The sequence below is a fragment of the Apium graveolens genome, chromosome 6 (assembly GCF_009905375.1).
Source record: "Apium graveolens cultivar Ventura chromosome 6, ASM990537v1, whole genome shotgun sequence".
In the NCBI taxonomy this organism is placed as follows: Eukaryota; Viridiplantae; Streptophyta; class Magnoliopsida; order Apiales; family Apiaceae; genus Apium; species Apium graveolens.
In genome coordinates this window covers 156,331,020-156,348,091 of record NC_133652.1, presented here as the reverse complement: position 1 = coordinate 156,348,091, position 17,072 = coordinate 156,331,020, and the positions used below count along the sequence as shown (strand labels likewise).

The 17,072-nt window shown below is 35.5% G+C and overlaps 1 protein-coding gene across 1 annotated transcript; it reads left to right on the top strand.

The window, feature by feature from the left end:
• The first annotated feature begins 11,346 nt into the window (after window positions 1-11,346).
• On the top strand, window positions 11,347-12,885 carry LOC141665547 (AAA-ATPase At3g50940-like). The gene is made up of 2 exons (XM_074471530.1): window positions 11,347-12,336; window positions 12,439-12,885. The coding sequence occupies exons 1-2, from the start codon at window positions 11,347-11,349 to the stop codon at window positions 12,883-12,885; spliced, it is 1,437 nt and encodes a 478-aa protein (XP_074327631.1).
• The last annotated feature ends 4,187 nt before the right edge of the window (window positions 12,886-17,072 follow it).

Below are 17,072 nucleotides of genomic sequence, written 5' to 3'. Positions count from 1 at the left end.
CCGTTTCAAGTAACGGCGTTTCGCGAATGAAACATTTCCCCTCGCCTTACTTTGAAACATAGGTTAAAGACCAAAAAGGGTTAATTAATGTATGAAACAATTATGGTAAGAGTGTTAGGCAGTTGGTAAGACACTCGCGAAGGAATCGCCTTAAAATTCGTAATGGTTAATTTATTAAAAATGGTGGAGCCGAGGGTACTCGAGTGACTTAAGAAAATCAGTAAGCGCAAAACAAGCGTTAGAGTCTAAGTTAGTTAAAGTATAGATTTACAAGTGACTTTGGTTTAATTCCAACTTACTTGTTGTTTATAGGTTACCAGACTCGTCCCGAGCCATTCGTAACCCCCAGTCGCTCAGGCAAGTTTTCTACCCGTTATACTGTTGTTGTGATGAATATATGTATATGCATTATCTTGCGATAGATGCATGTTGGTTAATTAGCAAATGTTGCGATATATTGAAGCATGCTGATATGGTATATATATGCATGTCTGTTTCGTATTCTTGATTTATATATCTGTTGGTTCAAATGCTTATTCGTTGCATAATACATATGCTAGAGATAAGCGGTATTTGCGTATACCCTTAGTATAGGGACCCAAAGGTGGAAATATTTTCTAAAACCGGGAGTCGAGGATCCCGAGTAGATTTTGTATATATGGATATATATATATATATATACTTATATATATATATATGGTCATAGTTTTCAAAACTATTAATCGAATAAGGTTTATTCGATTACTTTAACTTTATTTTATTATTGAATATTATTTCGAATATTATTCGAAGGCGTATGACTCCTTTATATTAAATGAATATTATTTTGAATATTCATTCGAGGACTTATGACTCCTTTTATTTTATTAATATTATTTTAAATATTCATTCGAGGACTTATGACTCCTTTTATTTATTTATCTGAATATTATTTGAATATTCATTCGAGGGCTTATGACTCTTTTATATTATTTATTGAATATTATTTGAATATTCATTCGAGGGCTTATGACTCAGTTTATATTATTTAATGAATATTATTGAATATTTATTTGAGGATCTATGACTCCGATTATTTGCTGAGGTATATTCTTTATTTTATTAAAGAATAAGGTGTCAATAATCAAACTTATTTTCGATTATTCAAATAAAGATAGTACTTTCATATAAGTATATCTTTGGTTATTTAATACTCGTTTCAAGTATAAGTTTTAATACTTCTACTTCAATTATTTTTATAAAGATTATTCTTTATGGGAATATTATTTAATTAATAATATTCAGTCATTTTCTAAATATTCTGGGGACTGATTTACTTCATTAAATCAGCTTTACTCCAAACACTCTATAAAGTGTTTTCGAGTCTTCAAAATGATTTTTTTAAAAGTTAGAGCGGATCCCAAAACTCATTTTTATATTTAAGATCTTCCTTTTTAAGGGGATTTAAATACTCGCTTAAAACCTGAGGGATCCGGCTCTGTGGTGTATTTTATATTCGCAACAAGGTTGCAGTTTTGGTAAATGAATTGATTACTTACCCAACGTTCGGGAAGTAAGTCCATCTATTGAGTCGGCATAAGCAACATGGGCTCAGTGGGCGTCCATGATAGTGTAAGTGGCTCAGTGGGAGTCCATCAAATGCATAAGTGGCTGAGTGGCAGTCCAGCATAGGTCCTAATGCGGCCAGGGTGATGACCAGTGGGGAATTCGTCCATCTACTAGTAGAAAAGGTTACTTATTGGTATCTTTGCCTGATCAGCAAGATATCAGGTTTATGCCAAGGTTTTCTCCTTTCCAAATTCATTGGATATTGCAACTCTGTTTATAATTTTCATAACAGAGGTTTTCAAGGAGTGTATGAAATGTATATATATAGGTGTATATATATATCGGGATTTAATGAAGTATCTCGTAACTTCATTATTTATAATGATATTCAAAGATTGAATCTATTCAAATCTTGTCTTGTAGTCTCATCTATGTGATGAACTTTTGAACTGATTATAACTTGAACGGTGGTAGTTCAAGTAATATTTGGAAAAGATATAAGTATATTGGGGTATCTTGTAACTTCATCTTTTAAACTTATATCTAGTATATGATTATCTTATGCATGACAAAGATTTTCAGAAAAACGTTGAGACAAGGTTAGATATATGAGATCACCTTGCAACGATATTTTTATACAGTTATAAACTGGAACTCTGTGTATATTATGCATGGAAGAGGACTTCCAAGATTTTGAAAAGTATATATATATATACTGAATATTTTGCGACTTCATCGCATTAAGATATCAACTTGGTTCATTTCTTTTGACCAAGACTTTCATGAGTACTAAGAGAAGGCTCATATACTATTAATCATTATACATATTATTTTGGTGGGCTTGCTGCTCACCCTTGCTTTCTTCTTTCATCACACAACAACAGATAGAAAGGATGAACAGGACCAAGCTCCCGATTCGCAAGCGATTAGGAGACGTTCCGCAGTTTTCTAGAAGCATTGATGCCGCCGTAGCTGAGGTAGGAACTACCAATAGGCTAGGCTTTCAACTTCTAATATACCAGATTTATGTATAATTATGAATTGTAATAATGGCAAAGAAATGTAAATTTATTCAGAAAACCTTTTAAGGTGTATTGGCAGATAATTGTGGAATAAAATGACTTGTGGTTATTTTTGGATGTTCATCTCTGAGACTATAACGTATGGTGTGTGTGTTTATTGTGGGGTCACAGTACAGAGTAGTTGAGTAATTATTAAGATTGGGTGTTATTAAGGGAAATGGAACTCGTGACAACCCGGATCCCCGACCCCGGATTTGGGGGGTGTTACACCTCTGGTAAAACCATGCTTCATTAAGAATTCTGACAATGTATCATACCACGCTCTAGGTGACTGCTTTAGTCCATATAGAGCCTTGAGTAACTTGTACACAAAATTTGGAAATTCCGGATCTTCAAAGCTAGGTGGTTCCTCACATAAACTTCTTCTTCTAACTCATCATTTAAGAAGGCACTTTTCACATCTATTTGATACAGTTTGAAATTTAAATGTGCAGCAAATGCAAGAAAAATCCTTTTTGCTTCAAGTCTTGCAATTGGAGCAAAATTTTTATCATAATCAATTCCTTCTTCTTGTGAGTAGCCTTTTGCAACCAACCTTGCTTTATTTCTGGTAACTATACCATTTTCATCCATCTTGCTCCTGAACACCTATTTTGTTCCAATATTGCTTCTATTCTTTGATGCAGGAACTAACTCCCAAACTTTATTCCTTTCAAACTGATTAAGCTCCTCTTGCATTGCAGATATCCAAATCAGGGTCCATTAGAGCTTCTTCGGTTTTCTTGGGTTCTATTTGAGATAGAAAGCATGCATGTAGGCACTCATTTGCAGTTGCACTTCTAGTCCTCACAACAGCAGTATGATCACCAATAATTTCTCCTCTAGTGTGAATTCTATCCCACTTCCTTGTATGAGTTTGTTGACTTGTGCCTTCATCATTCTCTTCAATATTGGTATGACTGCTAGATCCTTCTTCTCTTTCTCCCACTGAGTTTATGCTATCAAACTCAGGTGATTGAGATGAGCTTCCATTCCCATGATTTTATTAGTCAGTAATCTCTTCATTCAACATCTGTTGTGCATTGGCTTCATCTTCACCATCAGAATCACTATCAATGTTGAGGTTTTCAAATACAAGGGCTTCAGCTTCATTTTCATCAAGGCATTCTAAGTCTGGACACTTGTCATCATCAAAAGTCACATCTGTGTTTTCCATAATCTTCTTTTGATCTATCACATAGACCTTGTAGGCAGTTCTTTCCAATAAATATCCCGAAAAAATTGCTTCAAAGACTTTTGAGTCAAATTTTCTAACATATTCAGAGTTGTCTTTCAAAGTGTAACACTTGCTTCCAAACACATGAAAATGCTTTACAATAGGCTTTCTTTTAGACATGATTGAGTAAGGTGATTTTCCATGTACCTTTTCAATGAGATATATGTTCTGAGTGTAACATGCAGTGTTAACAGCCTCTTCCCAGAAACTTGTTGGCAACTTGGCATCTTGCAATATTGTTCTAGCAGCTTCAACTAATGTTCTATTTTTTCTTTCAACTACTCCATTTTGTTGAGGTGTTCTAGCAGCTGAGAATTCTTAAACAATGCCCTTACTTTTGCAGAATTCACTCAATGTTACATTTCTGAATTCTATTCCATTATCACTTCTCAATCTTTTTACACAATTATGATCTTCATCCTGTTTTTCTATATTCTTGATGTGCTCAATTATGATGTGTGCAGTTTCATCCTTAGAGTGCATGAACTCTACCCTAGTGTATCTTAAAAAATCATCCACCATCACAAGTGTATATTTGTTCCTTGAAATTGATAAGATATTTACTGGCCCAAACAAGTCCATGTGAATAAGTTGCAATGGTGCACTTATAGAATTCACAGTTTTTGACTTGTGACTTGATCTTTTCATTTTTCCTTTCTAACAAGCTTCACAAACTTCAACTTGAGCAAACTCCAGTTTAGGCATGTCTCTTACTAACTCCTGTTTGACCAAGGTGTTAATTGCCTTAAAATTCAAGTGAGACAATTTCTTATGCCACAGCTTGCTTTGTTCTTCTGATGCCTTGGTGTAGAAGCAATAAATTTCATCCTTATTTGTTGAGTCCAAGTCTGAAACAAACAAGCTTTCTTTCCTTGCTCCTTTCAGAGCAACTTCACCAGTTTTTTTGCTGATAAAAGTGCATTCTTCTTTGTTGAATAAGGCTTCAAAGCCTTTGTCTGCAAATTGACTAACACTGAGAAGATTCACTTCAAGACCAGCTACTAGTGCTACATCATCAATGACAATATTTTTAGAAACAATCTTGCCATATACCATTTTGAATCCTTTGATGTTGTCTCCAAAGGTCACCAAAGGGCCAGCCTTCTTCTCAAACTGTGATAGCAGGGCCTTATCACCTGTCATATGTCTGGAACACCCACTGTCAATGATCCATATGACTTTCTTCACTTTGCCCTGCACACAATGAGTTTTAAGTGTGTTTAGCAACCCAAGCAGTGTTGGGTAGTTTCTTCTTGTTAACTGATTTAGCAGAAGTAGAATGAGTTATTTCAGATAAAATAGAATTCAATGACTGTTGTGCATTTTCGCTATCTGATGTAGACCCAATTTTTGTTTCTTTAAGGTCTACTCTCAGTTTGTGGTAACTCTTCATCACTTTCAAGTTACAAGGAATACATTCAAACTTGTCACATAATGAGTAGGGATCATTTGCATCTACTTCATTGTACTTGCATGCTCCTTCAGCTGGCTTGTTAACAACCTTTTTACAAAGGTGAGTTAGGTGATTTACAGAGCCATATATTTCATACTTCTTTCTTGGAGCATCAGCACATAAGCAAAATTATTGCTTTTGTTTATCCCAATTTTCCCATTTCTATTTTTCTTCTTCTTTCTTGCATCTTCATTTTTGATCTCTTTGACAGGTGTCTTGGAACTTTATTTATCCATGAGCTTCTCTTCAGATTTGGAAGATGAAGTAGATTCTGCATTTTTCTTCTCTTTATCTTCATCAACAATTTCTTGCTTGATAATCAACTCTTCTTCACTGAAACTAACTTCACATGCCTTGAACATAGATGAGACAACCTTTTTCAGCATTGCTGGAACATTTTCATTTTCTGTTGCTTTTCCTTTGTCACCTATATCTTTCTTTTTATTGTTCAAGGCATCATAGTCAAGACCAATAACGATGTTTGCACATGGCTTGTTTTTCTCATGGTATTGTCCAATTAACTCGGATGCATTCTTGAAGGATTTCAACTTAACTTCATTCTTTTCCAGCTTCTCCCTTAGCACTGCTTCAATTTCACTTGCACACTTGAGCTTGTTCTTCAGATATGCATTTTCTTGTCTTACAGTTTCAAGCTCCACCAACAGTAATTCAGCTTCTTGTTTCTCACTTTCAAGCTTCTCATTTATCTTTATCAGTCTGCAAACTTCTTCATTAGCAGCAACCATACTTGTATGTATGTGAAACATTTCTGTGCTCATCTTTTCTACAGTTTCCTTATATTGACTCACATTTAAATCATGATAGTGAGAGTTGGTACGTGTGATTTTGATGAGGATGATTCTCCTTGCTCCAAGGCCATTAAAGCATAGTTTCCAACTTCCTCAGCTTCATCATTATCAGAATTATCCCAACTTTTTCCTTCTGCAATATAAGCTTTACTTTGTTGTTTCTTCAGAAGAGATTCATACTTTGCTTCCTTGGATTTCCTGTATTTTGTAGCAAAATGTCCTAGTTCATCACAGTTGTAGCACCTTATCTTAGATCTGTCAACGAATCCAGTTTTGTAACCATTCTAGCCATCAGAAGTGTACTTCCCTTTTCCTTTCCAGCTGCTGTCTTTGTTGAAAGATTGTCCTTTATCCTTGAAGTATCTTGGCTTCTTTACTCTAATATTAGAGATTTTTCTAGCCAAATAGGCCATTGACTGATCTGTTGGATTTTTAACGCAGCGGGGGCATGGCAAAACACTTTTACACATATAAAATCCAAATAAAAGCATACAGATCATGAATAAAAATTCGAGGGATCGGATCTAACCTTTAAAATAATTCGGAGACAACGATCAGAGATCCTTAGCAGTTGCTCCTCAAGTGTGAAGCACTCCACCGGTATCCACCAAGAAAACGATGTTAAGGAGGAGGAAGGAGGTGGAGAGAATTGGGTTTTCCAAACTTTTTGGGTTTTTGGGGTTAAAATAAAAATAGGGTCTATAATAGTGTATTTATAGGCAAAATTTTCAGCTGAAATTTTCCCATAAATAATATTATTATTATCCCATTTATTATTCTCATTAATAATTAAAACACCTTTTAATTATTAATCCTTTTTCTAAACACTTTAGAAATAATTCTCTCTCTTGATTTAATTTCCAAAAATTAAATCCTTAATTAATAATATTAAGAACTTTTCTTAATTAATTTATAATCAATTAAATCTCATTTAATCAATTATTAAATTTGCCAATTAATTATTTATTTCACAAATAAATAATTATTAGCCATTATTAATTAATTCCTCCACCATAAAATCATTCTCTTTTTATGGTGTGACCCTGTAGGTTCAATATTAAGCCGGTAGTAGAAATAAATAATAATAAAACTATTTTATCATTATTTATATAAATTCTCTAATTTATTAAATATGATTAATTAATTAATCACATTTATTCTACATCGTGAGGGATACTTCTCAGCATATCGCGACTATCCGGATAATATGAATTCACTGCTTAGAATACCAAGAACCTATTCAGTGAATAGTTACCGTACAATAAACTCCTTCTACCCTACAATGTCCCGATTAAATACAAGGCATGGATCTCGTGTCAAGCCTATCTAATTCAATCACTTGCTTACCATTTACTATGCATAGTTCTATGCAAATTAGAAACTCCTTTCTAATTTCATTTACTCTGGCCAGAGATTCCTGAACTAGCATAAGTGGATCAGCCTTGAACATTCGATTCCTTCACTGGAAGGGGTAGATCCTTTATTGATCATACACTATCTTCGTGTACAAATTCCTATACCCAGTAGAGCCCTAATAATTGTCCCTGGAGACTAAGAACTAAACCAAAGCATAGTTCAGTGTACACAAGATGACTATGATGACCTCAAGTCTAAGGATACTTGTACAACTATCACTATGTGAACAATTGCTGACACGTGAGTGAACTCCATCAGTTGTTCAGCTGTGCGAGTCATGTTCAGTGAACTTATTCCATAATAAGCACCTACATACTAGCTATAGTGTCACCACACAAATGTCTATGAGAACAGACATCCTTCATAATGAAGCAAGCATAGTATGTACCGATCTTTGCGGATTATTAATTACCAGTTAGTAATCCTATGACCAGGAACTATTTAAGTTTAGAGTTATCATCTTTTTAGGTCTCACTATTATGATCTCATCATAATCCATAAAAAGCTTTACTCTAAACTATGGTATATCTTATTTAAACACTTAAATAGATAGAGCCCGTAATAAAAACAAAACAAGTCTTTTATTAAAATCAATGAAATCAAAACAGATTACATAAAGAGTTATTCCTAAATCCTAATACATGATTGGACTTAGGACATATTCCTTTCATGATCTAGCTCATCCAATTCATCAAGAGTGTATAACTCATCTTCTTCCAATTACAGAATGACTTGTTCCTGTGAATCATTTGTTCTTTGCTCACTTGGTGAGACAACTGGAGTTTGAGATCTTGGATCATCATTAGATGTTTGGCTTTCATTTACAATTAAAGCACTTGAGCCATATACAATATGTCCTTGACCAGATCTCAATGATTTCCTTTGAATCATTTCTAGTTCATATGTTTAAAGAATTCCATATAGAACTTCCAGTGTTATTCTGCTCAAGTCTCTCCCTTCCCTGATTGCTGAGATTTTTTGTTCCAAATGATCAGGGAGAGTAAGCAAGAATTTTAAGTTCACTTCTTCAGCTTCATAGTATTTGTCATGGAGCTGCAAGTCATTTATCAGCTCATTATATCTTTCAAACACATCAGTTATACTTTCTTTTGGCTTGGCCATGAAACCCTCATATTGTGAAATCAGTATCCTTCTTTGGTTAGATCTAACTTCCTCAGTTCCTTCACAGAGTATTTCAATCTTTTCCCAGATTTGCTTGGCAGTGTCACAGTTGACAATGTTGTTGTACATTACATTGTCAAGTGACTCTATTAATATCAGTTGCAAGCCACTATCGAGGGAAATTTTCTTTATCTCAGGCTCAGAATACTCAGAAGGGTCTTTTGGAGCATAATGAGCTGGAATGACCATATCACCATCTGTTGTTTCTTCAACTCTAACCATATGAGTGAAGGGCCCATTTTTGAGAATATGAATATACAGTGAATTGGCCATCCTGATAAACAACAACATTTTTTTTCCAGAGAGTGTAGTTAGCTTTGTCAAATGTAGGAATTTTGATGCTACTGAACTTCTCGGTATTCATTCTTCCAAGATCTTGAATCTGTTTACCTTCAGATTTTGCTCTGATACCACTTGTTAGAAAATGAATAACACAGAGGGGGGGATGAATGTGTCTTTCTGTTTTTAGACTTTTCTTGAAGTTTTTATGGTTGAGCAAAGTAAATTAAATCTTGTAGTGAAATGTGTTACTGTAAAAATTAAACATGCAATAATAAAGAACACGGATCTTTTCAAAACTCACTTAATTTTATATTAAAATTAAGAATGTTTTGTTACAAAATTTTTAAGCTCTTTGTTGATAAAGAGCTTAGCTTCTTCTTGAGAGTGTTACAAGATTTTTCTATGTCAATTGTTATCTCTGACTAAAGGACCAGGGTTAACTTTATAATTTAGTTAACTGTTGGTTTACATAGTGTACAATAAGACATGCTATTAATTTTAGTAAACTGTCACTTGTCATTTCCATTTTAGGAAAAGTGTATCTTCCATTTCTGGCTTAACATATCTTAGCATGCTGTCTTTACTTTAATCTTCCTATGTCAGTTAATCTTCACCATTGATCTTACACATCCTTCAAGCTGCTTTTTGTAGACTTATCAATCCAGCTGTTTGGATTGTTTGTTGATTGTAAATCTTGGATATTGAACTGGTCTGCAATTTTGTATTTTGAGATTTTACCTCGAGATCTCCATTTGGTCTATAGAGAACTTGACATCTCGATAATTATATTGGCTTATCGAGATCTCTAATACTCCATAGTTAATTTGACTTGTAGAGGTCTCTGAGTTCTCTATAAGAGAATTCGGCTTGTCGAGATCTCTAGTCTTCATATCCTCAGTTTGACTTATCGATATCTCTGAGTTCTCTACTGGTTCATTGACTTGTCGATAACTCATAGTTCTCTAGTCAAATTTGACTTGTCGATAACTCAGAGTTCTCTAGTGAATTTTGGCTTATCGATATCTCTGAGTTCTCTAGTGAAATTTGACTTATCGATAACTCAGAGTTCTCTAGTCAAATTTGAATTGTCGATAACTCAGAGTTCTCTAGTGAATAAATGACTTGTCGATATCTCAAATCTTCATGTCCTCAATTTGGCTTATCGATATCTCTGTGAGTTCTCAAGTAGCTTTTTCTGACTTCTCGATAAGTCATTTGGAGTTCTCGAGTGACTTCTCTATAACGCTAAATCTGTGACTTGTAGAGATCTTTGAGTTAGAGTATTTATATTTAAACAGATTTATTCAACTCCAAGCTTCTTTAAAATTCTACATCTTAGTATTTTTTCTGGAATTTATATTTATTTATGTATTATATTTTTTAATTGTATTAATATTTTAATTTATTATAACAATATAAATTTAATTACTTTCTCTTTATTGTCACTACTTACATTTTATAAATGTATTAGATACAATTAGAGTTTATTGTGAAAATTATCTTTTTTTAGCAGAGGTGGGGGAGTTTATATGATTTTAACACCTCTGAAATGACATTATTAGCCATGATCATGAAACCAACAATCGTGCCATATTAACTAGCTTACACTATATATATATACACATATATATATATATATATATATTTAAAAAGACCTAAAATTATTATTACTTATTTCTAAATTATTTAATTATCTAGAATTGTATTAAATATTTATATATTATATTTGTACTTTTTTCATATTAATTTTAGATTTATCAACATATGTATTGTGCTAAGGGTTTTCTCAGTTTTTTTTTCGAAGTAAATTATTAATTTATCCATGACCACCAAATCATACCACCAAAATTTACAATTAATTAATAAATCTTCACTTTCTTAATGTGCCTGATTTTTTTAAGGTGGACTTGTTGTAATATGAAGCAGAGGGAGTAATATTTAAGAGTGAATTGAAGCCAAACGGCTCAAACCAATAAAGATTGTTTGCTGTGATGGTGTATATCTTACATTAATACATCTATACTTGCTCAGGTCAGGTTGTAACTTGTAAGATTAATGTAGCATCAGCCTGTACAGTGCTGCAGTTTGCATGAAAGTGGAAAAATGACAAGGCCGAGGGGAGCAAGAAATCTGCATTTTAGTGAACAGTCTATGGAGATACTTCATAGATTAGCAGAAACAGCTTAGGCTTTTAGTCAAAAGATACTCTTGATTAATGGCAATGCAACAGTGCCAACTGTAGCCAGGCTAGTTCTCAGTTCCGTAACTCTATTCCCCAGTATATGAAGCTAGGCTAGCATCTCTCATTTCTTCTTCATTGCCAATACTCTGAAGACTAAAACCACTTGTACAGAAAAGATGAGTTTCAATGGTTTGCCTTCACCAGCAACTCTTTATGCAGCATATGCCTCAGTCTCATCATCTGTGATGCTTCTTCGAACCACATTCCACCAAATAGTCCCACGCCAAGTTCAACAATATGTTCTCTCTGCCATCACTCACTTCTTGCACCGCCCCCTTGTTTCGGATCAGCTCACTCTAGTAATCGAAGAGTCCACTGGGATGTCACAAAACTATCTATACGATTCCTTTCAGATCTACATGACCACCAAAGCTAATCCCACAACCAACTGCCTCAAAATTTGCCAGAGTGCGAGAGACCCAAAACTCACTTCCAAGTTGGCACATTCACAAAACATAACTGAGTTCTACCAAGGTATTGAGATTACATGGGCATTCATTTGCAGACCATCAGAAAACACATCCCCGAAAAACAAATCTCAAGGGTCTGGTGATGTCATGAAGAAGTGGTTTGAGCTTCATTTCAAGAAAGAACACAAGGAGATTGTCATGGATTCGTACATACCTTTTGTCCTGGAAGAAGTAAAAGCGATGAAAAATGCAAAGAGAGTTGTAAAGCTGCACACTCTAGGAAGCTTATACGAAGGACCAGGGTGTTGGAACTCAATTACACTAGAGCATTCATCCACATTCGAGACTTTGGCGATGGAGCCTAATGAGAAGAAAGCCCTGATGGATGACTTGGACTTGTTTGTGAAGAGGAAGGATTATTTTAAGAGAGTAGGAAGAGCTTGGAAGAGAGGATACTTGTTGTACGGGCCTCCAGGAACAGGCAAATCAAGTCTGATAGCTGCCATGGCTAATCATCTTAAATTTGATATCTATGATTTGCAACTGATGAATGTGACCAGTGACTGTGAGTTCAGGAGATTGTTGCTGGGGACTGCAAACAGGTCCATTCTTGTGATTGAAGACATTGACTGTAGCGTGGACTTGCCTGACCGGAAGATTCAAGAAAAGAAAGCTAATCCCAAACATGATCAGAAAGTAAATTACTAATATCTGTGAGCTTGTAAATTATTTATATGACCTTCTCATTTATTTTTTAAAATATCATGTACCTTGACTTCAATTTTCTGGTGCATACAGTTCACACTATCAGGATTATTGAATTTCATAGATGGTTTATGGTCAAGCTGTGGAGATGAGAGGATTATAATCTTCACAACTAACAACAAAGATAAGCTTGATCCTGCACTATTGCGTCCTGGACGAATGGACGTGCACATTCACATGTCTTATCTTACGATGAATGGTTTCAAAACTTTGGCTTCCACATATCTGGACATCAAGCATCAGCACTGGAAGTTCAGGGAGATAGAAGAGCTGTTAGGAAGCGTTCAAGTGACTCCTGCTGAAGTTGCTGAGGAACTTATGAAGACAAGTGATGCTGATGCTTGTCTTGGAGGACTTGTTGATTTTCTTAATGATAAGAAGAGGAGAAGGACTAGCATTGTTGATGGTGAAAACAGTACTGATCATGGAGTTAAACCAGTCCCACGAGCTAAGAAAATGAAAACTAATGGTTGCTGCTGATCTGTTCGTACGATATTAACTTAAAAAACTCTACTGATATTCTGGATTCATTTAGATGATATAATTATTCAATGAACTAGTCTGCACTTCCATACATGTATATGACTATGAAGCTTTCCATGCTAATGTCCTTGTAGTTATGATCTCTTTAATCGAAAATCTTATCTGCGAAGTCATGAACTAGAAGAACATGATCAATTTCCAACAGCTTTGATTACTTGCTGATGCAAAATTAACAGAGTGTTGGAAGACTTCAGTTGTACAAGATCATAACTTGGGGTATCTTCTCATTACTTTCAACGTCTGTAGCAAAAGTTGCTTACTAGTTGTTGTTGTAAATCTCACTAACAAATATAGCAACATAGAAGCAAGTGTATAAAGAATTTAGCAAGTTTAGGCCAAGACCACAGTTAACAAAACAAAACATGCAGATAAACAAAATCAGTAACTGAAATAATGAAGAAAGAAAGAAAGATGTACCCGAAACCATAGCTTTTAATAGTGACTGAAATAAAGGTTCACAGATACAAAATGCCAAGAAAAATGATCACAGCTGAGTCACCAGGCCTTGCTCAAAGTCCTGGCTGCTCTTGAAGAGAATATTGCCCCTACCTGCTGCGTTTGGGATGCGCACAATATCTCCACCAGGATAAAACAGCTCGGAGTTTATGTTAACAGCAGCAACAAAAGCTCCACTTCGACCAGCACCTCAGTCGCCGGAAAATATCAGCACTTCAGGACTTTTGGGAGAGAAATGCAGAGAGGTTGAAGAGAAGAGAAGAGAATGTAGTGTATATAATACATTCACTTTAACCTCTATTTACAGGAGAGGAAAAAATGAAACTGTCCACACACTTAATGTCTGAATTAAACTGCTTCATTAATAAAAAAATCAAAATTGATCAGATTTTGAATTTAAATTACTTGTAACAGTTTTTCATATTAACACCCACATTATTATCAGAACTTAAGTTAATTTCTGATCTGATATCAGAACTTAAGTTAAGTTTTGATTTTATTCATCAGTTACAGATCAGATTATATTATTTGTCCAGGTTCAAGGTATTTAGACTAAGCCCACTAACAAAGTGACTTTCAATATCAAACCCAGCCCAACAATCTATAATAATCCAATCACTGATAAATAAATTCGAATTAAAATTAATTCTCAAATAAATAAAATCCTCGCCCAGGTCGCCTCGCGTACGCGAGACGCCGAGACATTCGCCCAAATCGCCACCCGACCCGACCCGGTCCGGTCTGGTGCGTGGCGTGGCGGGGCGGCGGCGGCGCGTGTGTGTGTGCGCGCGTGTGAAGCACATAACAACACAATGGACCATCACACACCTTAGTAGTTGTATACTACTCATGTGGGTAATACCATATAAAGCACACAACCCCCTTTATTTATTTCAATATGGGACAAACATTCTCAAATTTTTCCAAGCTTTTCCAAGCTACTTTCAACTCTCATTTCATATGGATTTCATTAAGAAAATTCTTAAAACCATACATGAAAATTTAAGTTCAAATATTATTGAACAATTTCCTATCATTAGATTTTTAGGATTAACATCAAGAACATAATTAAATTAAGCTCTAAAATCCTAATTTTCTAACAATCCCCCACAAATCCATACAGAAATGCGATCAATTTCCCATCATGACTTGTTTTTCAGAGTCGGTACCCTTCCGGGTTTGAACCCTCCTAATTCCTCTACTTCAATGGCTATCGGACTCAGATGGAATGTTTCACCTTGAATCTGAATCCGTTTAGTATAACCATATTCCATAGACGACGACAAGTCAAAGGTTATGGTGCCAATCTACGGCTTTGAGACATTAATGGTCATGTCTCGATCCTGTTCATCGAATGCTTCAAGGATTAACCTTATCCTCTAATTGCGACCACACAATTACATTCGCTTAGCTGGGCATCTCCAGAGATATACTGCCTCTATCTCGTCAAATGACTTGATCCCATTCAGAGTTTTAACACTCTTGCTTTTCTGGCAGTGTCAGTACCTTCTAGGTTTACAGGGGATAGACTCAGATACTATAGTATCATCTATGTAGCAAAGGTACTTTCAATTCATCCTTACAGCTTGTTATTACCCATTGAATACACTTCGAGGGATCTCCTCTCATGTGTATTGGGTTCCCATTGTTGATGAATTATGATGGGTTGACAGTCCCATCCCCAACCTTGACTTAAGGACCACTGCAGGTTCCAGTCCTTTAGTAAGAGGATCAGCTATATTATTCGGAGTTCCTATGAACTCTATAGCTATGATCCTATCAGTCACTAAACCCCTTATAGACTTGAGTCTAACTTGGATGTGTCTCTTAGTTTTAGCATTATGCTTTTTACTGTTAATCTTGTCGATAGTTGTTCGACTATCACAGTGAATAGCAATAGCAGGAAGCGGTCTGCTTACTACAGGTATTGTAGACATAAGTCCGTGTAACCATTCAGCCTCCGTCCCTGTGGCGTCAAGTGCACACAACTCAGCCTCAAAAGTAGACCGAGTAACAATAGTCTGTCTGCTTGACTTCCAGGATATTGCTCCACCAGCCAAGGTGAACACGTATCCAGTCACTCCATTGGAACCAGACTTCTTAGCTATCCAACTTGCATCACTGTACCCTTCAAGCACACCAGGAAATCTCCTGTAGTGTAAACTAAGGTACATTGTGTCTTTTAGATATATAAGTACTCTATCAAGAGCATCCCAATGATTCTGTTTGGACAGCTTGTATATCTAGCCAATTTAGACACAGAATATGAAATATCTGGTCTAGTACAGTTAGCAAGATACTGCAAGCTCCCAATAATCTGAGAATACCTTAACTGAGACACAGGCACTCCTGAAGTATTCTTGACAAGGGCAACTTTCGAATCATAAGGTGTACTAGCGATTCTACACAGTGAATAACCATATTTTTCAAGTATAGATTTCTCTATATATTGAGATTGAGTCAAGGTTATTCCTTCAGTGGACTGAATCAGTTTGATTCCAAGAATCACACTTGCCTCACCCATATCCTTCATTTCAAAATGCCTTTTCAAGAATTCTTTAGTCTCGTTAATAATCTCAATATTGGTTCCAAACAGTAAAATGTCATCCACATATAGGCACAAAATAACACACTCATTACCTTTAACTTTAGTGTAGACACACTTATCACTTTCATTAATCTTATAACTGAAAGGCAATATAGTTTCATCAAACTTTTTATGCCAATCTCTGGGAGCTTGTTTCAAGCCATAGATGGACTTGATCAACTTACATACTTTCCTTTCATTGCCTGATGCAACAAATCCATCAGGCTGATCCATATAAATCTCTTCCTCAAGTTCACCATGAAGAAAAGCAGTTTTAACATCCATCTGATGGATGATAAGACCATGGACTGAAGCCAATGCTATAAGCATTCGGATTGTTACCATTCTTGCAACCGGAGAGTATGTATCAAAATAATCAATTCCTTCCTTTTGCTTAAAACCCTTAGCTACCAGTCTAGCTTTGTACTTATCTATTGAGCCGTCAGGGTTCAACTTCCTTTTAAAGACCCATTTGCACCCAATAGTAGAACACCCAGGAGGGAGATCAACCAACTCCCATGTTCCATTAGAAACAATAGAGTCAATTTCACTCTTGACAGCGCCCTTCCAGTGCCTTGACTCAGAAGAATCCATAGCTTGCCGGAAAGTTAAAGGTTCGTCCTCGATATTGTAAATGATGAAATCACCTCCAAAATCCTTGACTACCTTTTCACGCTTACTTCTCCTTGGTTCCTCTAGTTCCTTAGGACTAGAGCTACTACTAGGTTCCGCCCCCACATTTGTCATCTTTTCCATATGATCAGGAATAGAACTTGATATGTGAGTAGGATCTTCCTCAGAAGTCATTTCAGGTATTCCAGTCTTCATAGGGTAGACATCCTCAAAGAATGTCGCATCTCGAAATTCAACTATCGTGTTTGCCACTATACCATCTATGTCAGATTTTAACACTAAAAATCTCATAGCTGTAGTGGTTTCAAGATAGCCCAGAAAGATACAGTCAACAGTCTTTGGACCTAGTTTCTTTCTCTTGTGTTCAGGAACAAGCACCTTAGCAAGGCACCCCTACACACGAAGATACTTAAGACTAGTCATCCTGCCTTTCCATAACTCCAAGGGT

Bases quoted from the DNA above. Each gene is read 5' to 3' on its own strand.
- LOC141665547 (XM_074471530.1), top strand. From the start codon at position 11,347: ATGAGTTTCAATGGTTTGCCTTCACCAGCAACTCTTTATGCAGCATAT. The intron at 12,337-12,438 runs GTAAATTACTAA...TGGTGCATACAG, and splicing joins ATCCCAAACATGATCAGAAA to TTCACACTATCAGGATTATT.